The following is a 12,828-nucleotide window of genomic DNA, read 5'->3' on the forward strand; positions in this document are numbered from 1 at the left end:
TCATGTCTGTGTGACATGACTGATGAGTTCTTTAGAGGACAAAAAAAAAGACTTTTCCCATCATTAAATTAATGATTAGATGATATTTTGAACTATTAAGTGTGTAAATGTTGGCAACTAATTGGGAAATAAATACATCTTATTTTTATAGTTCTATAAATCCAAATTTATTACTGCATCTACACATTTCTTCAGACTGAAGAAATATTGTCTATGTAATCGCAGCTATTGTTAGACTAAAGAAGAGTTAACCATTAGTGGGTGCTGTCCTATTGAGTGACATCCATCCCGGGACAGTACAGTGAGGTTAGCTGGTCATCACTTCTTATACAACCCTATAGCCTCTGAGCCATCTCATCAACCCACTGCACATCACATGGACCAGCAGACTAAATGAGCCTGGTGGCCTCATTAAAACACCACAGGGCCATTATGGTGTCATGGAGACTGCCGTCTGCAACTAATACATAACATTCTTCTTTAAGAGCACCCCATCTTATTATGTATGCTTCTCTTACAAAATAACAGCAACCATAATCTGAATCTGCAGACACTATGAAGGCTTTATGTCTTTATGCAAGTCTGAACGATGTGTTGTTATAATTCCCACCTTGGCCCCAATTCAACATTCCATGTCTCTCCATAAATAAATTGAAGAACTTATTTGACCTGAATTCCGTCCTTCCTGGTTTGAGAGAAGTTGCTTAGATTGGTTGAAAATAAAAACTGTAATAAAAGTGGGAGACAAGCTGAGAAATAATCAACTAGGCTCTTCATTCACATTTAAATGAACTAAATCAGAAGATCTCAAATGGTGTTTATATAGAACTGTTATAATTAATTAAATTAGGGGTTAAAGCTCTCATTGGAGCAAAGTCAAAGACATAAGAGGTTGACCTGACCGGATGTCTCAGTCCATCAGATGATGAATTAATCATACATGAATAAATCAAGGAGTACAGGATGAGAGAATAGCTGTCTGTGTGCTGTTTCTCTGAATTCACAGTAAAGAACAGCACAGAAACCTATGGAGCGCGCTAAGAATGTGTAGAAATGTTCTGCTATACAGTCACTGAACTGTCTCTTCAGGGGGACTGTGAGGTGGCTGCCATTTAAATTCAGAAATGCAAAATTATATTTAACATTGGCAACTTCAATGTGTAAGAACAGGAACATCCTTTTTTTTCTAAATTATGATGAATGTGTCGAGACTCTTGGTTCCCACAGTGCTTACCCAGGATCAGAATGGTGATTCCATTGAAGACGGCTCCTACGTAGGTGAACAGCCACATGACCACAGCCAGCTGGGGAATGAACAACAAAGAAGGTCACAGGGAGACTCAGGGAGGTGAAGCATTTCGACAACCCCACCCAGCACGCTGTGTATAGTTTAACTGATGTAACACTTGATGTAGAGTTTAACTCATATCTGAGGACGTCACACTGGAAATCCTTAAATCTTGTCCTCATAGTGGACGACACAAACTGACAAAAGCCACAGAAACATATTGATGGACTGGAGGGTGGACTTACTTGTACTATAATGGCTCACATGGTCATTTCTGTATATGTATTAGGGTTGGGCATTAAGTAATTTCTATACTTGAGTACTTTCACACCCAGGCAAAAATGCGGGTAGGGGTTAGCCCTACTGATGTCCAAATCAAGTACTCATAGCCATCCCTAATATGTTATCCCATTAATTCCACTAGTACAACTGAGTCATGTGCATCACCACTCTGCTGATGACACTTTTTTCATGAACATAAATTCTTTTGTTATTCATTATTATTTCAACTTACTTTTACCTGCATTTGTGCAATCTCTGTTAAGTTACACACAATGAGGACTCCTGGATTTGCTTCAAATGAAAAGTCTATCACAAAATGCACAGCTTGTGTCCTCTAAGTCACCTGAAGACTTTTAATGTGAAACATCTTTTTCAAAATTTTTGTTCCATTTTAAGTGGCTTAACGACAATCAAAACAGAAAAGCAGAAGTAACTCGAAATAATTGGTAAAATTAAAGAATTTGTGGTGAAAAAAAAAAAGAAGAGAAAAAAAAAAGCTGACAGCTGAATGTTGAGTACATCATGACTGATGGAGAAAGTTATTCTCTGGAAATCAGAAATACTCTTTATACTCATTTTATGAACTGCTTTGAAAAGCGTAATATATGATTATAGAACGTATCTGTGTGGTTAATGACCACGACCAGTGGTGATGAGGGCATTCAGCCTGATCAAAGGAGCAGAGAAGGAGGCGTGGAGGCTTCAGTGCTGCTGATCTATCTCTCCTTTCAAGCTCAGACACTGTTCACTGTGTTATATGTGGACTGAGAATTATTGCTGCTTGGCTGATAGTGAGATTGACAGAGGCTCTGCTCTGATGGCTGGTTACTATAATCAGCATCATCTGTCCAAGAGAATTATTTTCTACCATGAAATAAAAAGTAGAGTGGAGTTCAGGCCTCAGACAAGATCTTTTCAGTGGTTTGCGTAGCCTGTGTAATCATTTATCCCACAGGCCACACCTCACTACAACTGCAAGTTCACTATAGAAGTGAAACAAAAGCAGCTTTCATACAGGACTGTGAGGTGTGGACTGACTGAGCTGGATGGTCAGCTCCCTGTTTCTCCTGTTAGTTCTGTTGCACCTTTTAAGGAGGGATGACTTATACATTTATCTTTCATGTTTGTACATAGTTTAGTGACACCCTGCACGTCCCTGTCAGCTTCAACCTGAGCACTGTTAACACCTGTGGGTGCAAAGGACATTTAAAATGACAGGCTGTGACTTTATGAGGTCAACCTAACAGCTCATCGTTTGGGGCTTTTCACAACCTGAACTTAAAGAACTTGGTAAAGTTTGAGTTTTAGCCTGTTCCTTGTGTTTCCACTGTATTTTTCAAACTAGGATGTTTTGGATGCACGGCATGCCATTAAAAAGGCCACAGGGGGACCGTCCTCATTTCCATCAGTTGTTTGGTAGGCCAGTGAAGTAAGCAGCTGTGGGACAGACAACAGTAGGAGAGATGGTGCTGATGTAATAACTGATTTTCTGTTGTGTTAATGTGAACCTGATATATGTTTATATGGCAGTGCTGAATCAGAGTCAGTTTATAGCCATTCTTCCATTTTTAAGTTTGCACCAATACACATATTAGGATTTTCTTATTTGTCTATATTCTTGTTTCCTCCTTTACATTTTTGTCCCTGTTGTGTTTTGGTGGCTAGCTAACTAAAAATTACTCCAGCTCTGTGCTTAAGTACAATTTTTAAGTACTTGTACTTTACTTGCGTATTTCAATGTTATGCTACTTCATACTTTTACTCCTACTCATACTAATACATTTCAGAATAAAATATTGTTCTTTTTACTCATCTACATTTCAGAATAAAATATTGTTCTTTTGCTCCACTGCATTTCAGAATAAAATATTGTTCTTTTGCTCCACTGCATTTCAGAATAAAATATTGTTCTTTTTACTCATCTACATTTCAGAATAAAATATTGGTTTTTTTGCTCCACTGCATTTCAGAATAAAATATTGTTCTTTTACTCCACTACATTTCAGAATAAAATATTGGTGTTTTTTTTGCTCCACTGCATTTCAGAATAAAATATTGTTCTTTTACTCCACTACATTTCAGAATAAAATATTGTTCTTTTACTCCACTACATTTCAGAATAAAATATTGTTCTTTTGCTCCACTACATTTCAGAATAAAATATTGTTCTTTTTTATTCAAGTGCATTTCTCCGGTTATACTTACTGGCTACGTTTCAGATTTGGATTATGATAAAAATGTATAATAATCTTATAAAATTCTGCCAATGGGATTTGCCCTCTAAATGTCTTAATTTCATCAAAATAACTTTTTGAGGTTCAAAGCGGTAAAATTATCAATTTTTCACCATAAGATGTCAAATGTCAAAAATAATAATTCCTTGTGGGCAGATTTTGTGTTTCTTTCTTTTAAACCCAGATTAATTATCTGACAACCTCTCAGATTTTTTTGGTTAAGGGGGGCCATTCTCTGCTGAAGGACTATTTTTAATTTTGATAATGTAAGTAAAATTGTACTGATAATGCTTTTGTTGTTTTACTTGCTCCTGGAGCTTTACTAAGTTTGCCTATTGTTGCAAGAGGCATCACTTGGCTTTGTTTTTGTTGGCCAAATTTTGTTATATTATTTGTCTCAACCTTAGTAAACTTAGGCTATAGAGGTACTACAATTTTATATATACTTTCTTGTATGTATTGGCAGATGTTATTTACTTTTTAAAAAATGCTAAATATTTTTCTCATATGCTATTCGAAAGTTGTGGTATACAATGGCCTCAAAGTGACAATAATATTGTTTATCGCAGTTATTTCTGGGACAATATGCTGTCCAAAGTAGTAATGGTGACAGGCCTACACACATTGTGTTTGACCAATTATGATCAACAACGACACAATTTGCAGACTTGTGAGCTTTATCTAAAACATTTTATTCAGCACTCACTGGCACCTAAAGCTTTTCATATTATTCCCCCAACTTATTTCAGTCACTTATTCGTAATCTTCTAAACTGCCTGAACACCCTTATTTTATGTTCCAGTACTGTGGTTATATTTTCATTTATATACAGATGGGAATTCAACATTACATACATTGTTCATCATCTTTGTTAAAAACATTTTAAACTAACACTGGTAATATCACTGTGACTGTTGCACAATGGGAAAGGAGACAATGCTGACTCTTGATGACAGTCACTTTACATCTGCCCTTTGATCTATGAGTGTGTATTTGGTCATTACATCATTGTCCACACCCATTTTCATCAAGGATGACCAAACCACAGACTAAATTAGGACATACTGCTTTGGTCTTTGCTCCCTTGTTATCTGACATGGAGGTTTCTTCAACATATTGCAACATGTTCATAAAATTAGATTAGATAATCTTGAAAATGTGTACTATTGTACTGTCTCGCCTCCTTTGTCCTGTGATAACATGAAATCTCCTATTCAAACATTTTTAAGGACTGAAATGCTGATTGGCTGCTTCTAGAGGCACATCTGTAGATCACAGTGAGACAGATGTGTTTCATGACAGCTGGATAAACGGTGTGACCTAATTGGAAGTTTCCAACTGTAGTTGTTGTGTTCCAATCTACCTGTTCAGATTCTCTAAATGATTATTATCCAATAATATTATCAGATTCATATACAGATAAAATCTTGTCTATAATTTGACTGATTTCCCCCTGTGATGAGTTATTACAGCACCAATCAGAGTTATAAATAGGCTGCACCCCAGAGGGGAGTCTTTATGGGACAGAGTGGAAATAAATCCCTGTTATAAGCAGACTAAATGATCCAAACTGAGGATGACAGCGGACAGCGACTGAAGGTCGGAGCTGCTCACCTTTAGGGAGTCCACAAGGTCCTCGACCAGGAAGAGGCGGCTCATCTGCTTCAGGGCTCGGTTGATGTAGGTCAGACTGGTGTCCACGTGCTTGCGGAAAGTCTCGGGAGGGATGCTGACATCCTTATCTATCAGTGTTCTGCAGAGAGGGAGGAGGAGAGGAAGGTGAGAATAAAATGAGGCTAAGAGTCCGACAGTGCTGCAGGAAAACATACATAACTATCATGTGATGAAAAGCTTTAAGGAGGAAACTAATTAGAGGCTTTTTTTTCTAAGAGGCTTGAAAAAAAAGCAGAGTTTTCACAGCACGTAGTACAAAGGTCTGGAGGTTTGTTTATAGGATTGTTGGTCAAAACCAATGGCTCAATGATTACTTGAGCAAGTCTAGACATTTCTTTCTTTCAAAACCCACTTTCCAGTCTGAAATACTGGAGAGTCAGACACGATGTTTTGAAACTGAAGCAGTGGAAGAGTTGTTTCAAAACAATAAAATTTACTGAAATTCTTCCTTTTCCTGTGTGGATTAGATCTACTATGAATTCCTCTAAGTTATTTACTTCCACTGCAAAGGAAAGGGTCTTAAATGGCAACAGGCTTTTATTAGAGACAGACCTTCAGTTACAGTTACCCCTGTTGTATAAGGATAGCTCATACTAAAAACATATTTAGTCAAAGTTAAGTTGCTAACTATAGCTGAATGAGGTCACAGAATGGTGATTGGGTCTATGGCTCACAGATGGAAATTTTGCAATATATATATTTGCAGTATTCAGGTTTCAAGGGTGACATTAGGAAAAAATGCTGTATTAAGTTACTGCTAATGCAAACTGAACATTTCCTGCTGCTACAGCTTCACATTAAAAGCATTTTACTGGCCAAACACAGTTGACTTTAGTTATGAAGCAGTCGCACAAAATGCAGCATGTTTTTCAGTTAACTTAGCACTTACCACTACTGTTTATCAAAAATGCATAATTTTTGGCATTTGTTGACAGGGGATCAGTTTGAAATATTGGAGGGAGCAATGGTACAGTCTGGAGCAACCACAGTGAGCTGTTAAGGCCTTGACACAACAAGCAGACGGTCGGCAGTTGGTCATGTCAGGCCGCCGATGAGCATCTTGCCCTAGTTTGTGCGGTGTGTCCCACACCATTGGCACTAGTCAACCCTTGTTGGCTGTTTTTCAGCCCATTCAGCTGGTTGAATCGGCTGTCGGTGAATAAATTCACTCTGAGCGGCAGTCCAGCTCGATGCACAAAAGGAGACAGGGAAGTGAGGATACTAAACAATCAACTTAAGTCAAGATGGCGTGAGATTGAAACAAACCCGTTATATTGGGTAGAATTATGTTTTTGGCTACTGAGCTCTTTAGCAGAAATGGTGTGTAATTGTTTGTGGGGTTCTTTGCTAGCACATGGTAAATATTATTTGTTCCTTCACCATCAGGTTGTGTTATTACAGTGCTAACTGGCTGACTAGCATCTTGAATCCATGCTGTTGGTCACCTGGGTTCCTTTTTGAATAACAAATACAGACTATCGCCGCCTGCTGGTGTGGAGAGTTATTAACTCCTCATGTAGGTGCAAAATGTACATGCTAGTTGGCCCATGGCTTTAGTCGTGGTGTGTTCAAGTGCCACTTTTTGGCTGAGACAACAAAACAGTCAGCCTTTGCTTTCACTAGCTCCTTGATGTCGGTTTGGTGTGTTAGATGAAGAGCTGCGGGCAACAGCCTGCACAGCTCAGACTAGTGAGGTAACAAACTCTTTTCGCTGTACCCTGCTGTTAGCAGAGTCATGACGTTTGCAGTTTAAAAATGAGATCACAGGTACTCACAGAAAGATGGCAAAAAGGCCAATTATTGCCTGACTTCTTTATGAAAACAATAATAATTTGTTTTGCTGCCCGTGACCAGTAGTATTAAACCACATTTTCTGTTACCACATTAACCGCAAGTGCCACCTCATCAACCAGGTCTGAAATCTTTAAGATTGCCATATTAAGTTAATGCTAATGAAACTCGACACTGAAAACTTTTCAAAGCAGGGCTTGACGCTAACTTTTTTCCCAAGGAGCACATGTGCTCCTAAGTTGAAAAAGTAAGGAGCGCACAAAGAACTTCAGGGGCACAATGTAAATTGATCAAAAAATGTGTTTTCCATAATAAACGTGATGCAAATAGACATTTGCAAGCAAAATTATTTAATGAATTTGTATACAAAACGTACAGAAAGGTAAAATTATCAAGTTTTGAAAAAGTATTGCAATTTAATTTTGTATTTAATGTTATTATCTTACATATATTATCTTTGCAATATGATTATCTTATATAATGTTATTACTATCCTAAAACATTCTCCAGGTCCTCTGAAACTCTGCAGGACTTAAGCCTCTTTCACACAGAGCTTTCGCGGCGCCCACCGCGGGGTAGGGCGCAGAGGACAGGATTTGGGGGAGTACAGGCTCGTTCAGGAGCTACAGCTCCATGGTGACCGCTTTCGGGTCTACTTCAGGCTCTTCTCTGCTATTGGACGTGCAGTGCCGAGGTGTCGTCACAGCGCGTTGCGGTGAAATTAAAAAAAATTTCAATTTGAGCGCAGGCTGGTGGCGCGCGCCGCTCAGCTCGGCGGCAGAGTGGTGTGCTCTTGCCCCGCGGTAGCACATACACAATGAATGGGTTCGTCGGCAGAGGTCTGCGCTTTCCGCGCTCTGTGTGAAAAGGGCTTTATTTCCACCCTGCCCAGCAGCGGTACCGTGGCGAATGGTCCCTAAAGGCCTCTACACATGATCAGCTGTAAAACCACTTTGCGCTGGTTGTCCCATTGTTTGTCTATGGAGAGGGCAGCAACGCCTGACAAAGCGGCACCGCTACCCTTGGCGGCAGCAACGCCTGACAAAGCGGCACCGCTACCCTTGGCGTCGCGATATTCATTGTGCCGACAGTGGCTTGGAAAACCGCTCATAACCGTGTCACACGGGGAAGAGGGAAGGCGGCTGGAGTTCCTCCAACATTTGCGGTTAGATTATCATATTTTTTCATTAACAAAAATATAGGCTGCTTCAGCTGATTTTTTATGCACACATGTGCCCCTAAATGTTTTTTACAGTTCGCACACACCTATTTTTAGTCGCAAATGCAAGTGAAACGCTCGCACTGTCGAGCCCTGCTGTGGTATTTAAAAAAAGCAACTGGACAGAGAATCTCACCTGCATGTGCACACTTCCTTCCTCCTCAACTGCCTGTCAGACTTTTGAAACATACTTCTGTTTTAAAAATGGTTTATCTATATTTAAGTCTTTGTTTAACCAAAAAAAAAACCCAACTCCTGTCTTCTTTTAAGGGTCACTGTAACTGATAATACTGTGAAACAGTGATATTTTCTGAAATGGTTATACAGTGAAAATCTCATACCGCTGCAACCCTAGTGGGTAACCCAGGAAAATACTCACACACAGCCTCAACTGCATCTTTTTACCTCACAGATATTCCAGCTGTGCTATTTTCACAACAATAAATCAATTCCCATTGTCTCCTTATCTGCTTTATCTGGTTAAAGGCTAAAAAAAAATCTATGAGGAGGATTTAGTGTTGTGCCTTTGAAGAGGAGCTGTGTTCTCAACTCTGGCCTCGCCATAAAAGTTGTTCTATAAATAAAAGCAGAGAAGGCAGAGGTTACATCAGGCCTTGATGCCATGGCTGCCCTCTAACACTCTGAAACTGGGTAGTCTTTAGAGCTGCCTGTAGTATAATGCTTTAGACAAGGCAGTGGTTTAAAACATGTGGCAGTGCAAGGAGACAACCTGGCTCAGTGCACTGCAATGAGTTAATATATATCACAATCAATAATGTATGCTCCTTACATTATTTAATATAGAAGGGTAGGATATTAAATCTTTTTTCTGGGTGAATGTTTTCTTCTGGAGTGCTGCAAACTTTGCAGCAGCACGTACAAAGCTTCTCAGTGTGCGTCCCATAGCGTTTAGCGGCCTAGCTAGCATTCCTGGCATTTCTGCTACTTCAGCTGCTATAAGCCTCTAAACGAGTCTCATGTCTTCACATTCAGAAACAGTGTTTCAGAAATGTTAAGATATTGGAATTAATGAGAATTTTAAAATGCAGTTTTCTTCATGCATTTCCATATCAACACTTCAAGTTTAACTAGTATTTTTTTTTCTAATGTGAAAAAGAAGAAGCGCTTTACATACAGATCAACAGATATCAGAACACCACAAATATTTAAGGAGCAACTCAGAATAAACTGACGGCCCTTTCTGCTTGATGGGGTTGATAAACTGATTTGGTAACCAATGTTCTTTTTTAGAAATAACACTGAGAGAAACTATGCCAGTTTGAGCATCACAGTAATTTTTTTTCTGCTCTTAATCCCCTAGACAACAGGGAGAAAAAGCTCAAAGTAAGGCTGTCTAGAGAGGATTTGGTCTTACTTGAAGGGGTGTCCCTCACTGGACTTCTGCACGGCCTGGACAACAGACTTGTAGATGCGGAAGGTGATGGTGACACAGAGCAGGGCAAGCAGCAGGTAGGAGACCACACTGATGACGCTGAAGGCTGCCAGCGACAGCAGCATCAGCATGGACACCCCGAACACCAAGCCCGACTTCTTGGGGTCTCGCCAGTGGATCAGGTCCTTCACTGCAGAGGAGAGGTTAGAGGGACGGGGTCAGACTCACAGCAGTTTGCTCAGAACTGACATACAATGAGATATCATGATCTTTAGTTGCAATATGATGCTTTGTCCTAAGACCCAGCCACGTATGAATAACCTAGAAGCCTATAACGACCTTTTATTTATTTATAATTTAAAAAAAAGAGGTAGTAGAACTACAGTATGTCTATGTGCCAGGCCTGGAGAAAAACTCCAACTCTGCAACTCTGGCCCAATAAAACATAAATATACACCATAAATCTCCTTTAGCACCTGCAGCTGAGAACAACTGAGGAGGGCATGCTACTACAGAGGCACGTCATGTTTGTATGCATGTCCTGTGAGGAGTTGTGCATGCAGAAGTGATCGCCTCTATACAAGGTGGTTATGTAATGCTAGAATGGGCTGGCTCTCTTTGACTGCCACGCCTTCCCTCTGCTTGGGGAAAAAAGGGTGTATTTAAAAAAAGCCTCGTGTAAGTGGTGGGGAAACCACGTGGGCTGACGCCTCAAGGACGGTTCACGCTTCAGTGCCCCAGCTAATTTAATGGGAACACACGGTATATAGGACCTTCAGTCTCACATCACAGGAAACTGACAACAGCTACAGCTACTAGCTTCTTCATGGGTCACAGACTCCAAAAATCCAAAATCCAAGTGACCCGTGTTGTTAATGCACATATTTTGCCCATAGATGAGCCTTCACCAGCCCAACTTTAACTTAGTGTGGAATCCAGAGGACATTTTTATACCTTGAGCTATTTTCCTGTTCCTGACCGTGACAGGATTTCAAAGCAGGTAGAATTTGAACTATATATCAGACATGTCTTGTGTACAGTTAGTAAATGTGGATGAAGAGAACATTAGAAACACTGCAGTCCAATATGACACCGCAACCATCTAAAGTCCTAAAACTGACCAATGACCATGAAATTAATGAATTATCACCACTACAAAGTGTCAACTAAAACTCATCACTGGCTTACATGGTAAGCTTCATAAATACAAGATATGTTGCAGGGCTGTTATAATGAATTGGATTCAATTTCAGTTTATCTAATAAACCAGTAGGTATATAGACTTGCAGCAGGCTCTTAAGGCCACCATGTTGGAGGTCTGTGATTATATTATTGTTGTCTATGCATGCAATCTGGTATCCCTCACAAATGTACATTAGTTGTGAAGCTCTGAAGACAGAGCTCAGGTTCACGCAGATTCATACACACGCCCAAAGATGCACATGTCACACACATTCTTCGTTGCAGAAACCTTATTTAACATTTGTTTCTCTTTTGTTTACAAAATTATTTGTCATCCTTTAGTGCAGCATAGTAAAAATGGGCAATGATCTGACAAATGGCAGGCTGTTAGTAAATCACTGTCCTAGTTTAACATATTTAGATGAATTGGAGAGAAATGTTAATGAAAATGTAATTTTGCATTATATTTACTATCAGCACATGGCTTGTCTGACATTTCAAAAAACAAGCATAATGCTCAGCACAGCCAGAGCTGAAGCTGTTTATAAGTCTGTGAGAGAAAAGCAGCTGCAGCAGCAGCAGCACTGCTGTGAGGCTCAAACACAAACAGAACTCTATTGTTCCTCATTCTGTCTGTTGATCTACAATGAGACTCTGAAAACCTCTTAACTCAGGTACAATATCATTTTCATCCATTAAGTCAGTGGATTGACAACTGGGCACAAATGGATTCATACAGCCCCTTGTTATAAAATATGACAACATTAGACTGCACAGTTGTCATCTGGGGGAAAAAAGCAGACTTCCCTGGAGATGGAATGTTTTCATCTGACAGCAACAATGAGCGGGGTTTCCTCACCCTGCACTGCAGGGGTGCGTGTCCTCCCAGCATGCTTTGCTGCCGGTACCCACAGGGAGGCAGCCGGAGCTTGACGGCCCTCGTTCATTATCTCTCTGTCCCTGTCTCTCAGTCTCTGGCCCTGGCTCTACTCTGCTCAGGTCCCAGTGGCTGCTGAGGCGCAGTGGCCTGCTTTCACTGTGCTGCTCTTAAAGCTGCACACACACACACACAACCGCAGGCCTACAGGAGCACAAACAGACTCAACCAACACACTAAAACTACCTTTCTACTGGCATCACAAGTGCCAATTCACATTTAAGAACACAAAAAAGGTGTTTGCTAATACTTAGTTTAATGGTGTGTTAACTTGATTCTACTGGTTATTATCAGAAGCACAAACTTTGCTCATGCAGGTAAGCACACCACACCATTTGAGACTACAAGCACATTTGCCTGCTTTTAGCTAAATGATGTCATATGTTCCACAAAAAAATACCATCTACTTTTTTCAGATCTTGAAAGTCTTGCTGTACAGTGTACAGTGTGTTGTCACCACCGATGCAGTAAATAAATCTATAGGCATGACGTGTCTATGTCATCTGAATCTGAGCCAGCTGCTATTTTGTCTCACAGTGGGCATAATGGGAGACAGACAACTTGGCACAGTCATACTGTACACAATCATACCTAATCCCATCAGTGGACTTTCAGGACCAATGTTCTCTCTAAACTGGTAGCTGAGATATGACACAATGTCATTGACTAAAACAAAAAAATGACAAAAAAAAGTTTTTCAATAACCTTTTTTCTATGATGAAGAGAAGACGCTGACAAGCTAAAACTAGATCTTTGATAATAACGACAATGACAAAATGTATGTTTCATTCTTTGTTGATGAGATGGGACTACAATGTTTGTGGTGGG

The 12,828-nt window shown here is 39.9% G+C and overlaps 1 protein-coding gene across 2 annotated transcripts in view; it reads right to left on the bottom strand.

The window, feature by feature from the left end:
- rtn3 (reticulon 3) overlaps positions 1-12,828 on the bottom strand; it is a 37,431-nt gene that overhangs the window by 4,037 nt on the left and 20,566 nt on the right. For both annotated transcript variants that reach the window (XM_050067967.1, XM_050067968.1), the window contains 3 exons: positions 9,864-10,071; positions 5,419-5,557; positions 1,235-1,304 (listed from right to left, as the gene is read on the bottom strand). In XM_050067967.1, the coding sequence (XP_049923924.1) occupies positions 1,235-1,304; positions 5,419-5,557; positions 9,864-10,071 (417 nt within the window). The remainder of the gene's footprint in view (positions 1-1,234; positions 1,305-5,418; positions 5,558-9,863; positions 10,072-12,828) is intronic.

This window comes from Epinephelus moara, chromosome 17 (genome assembly GCF_006386435.1).
Source record: "Epinephelus moara isolate mb chromosome 17, YSFRI_EMoa_1.0, whole genome shotgun sequence".
NCBI classification, from domain to species: Eukaryota; Metazoa; Chordata; class Actinopteri; order Perciformes; family Serranidae; genus Epinephelus; species Epinephelus moara.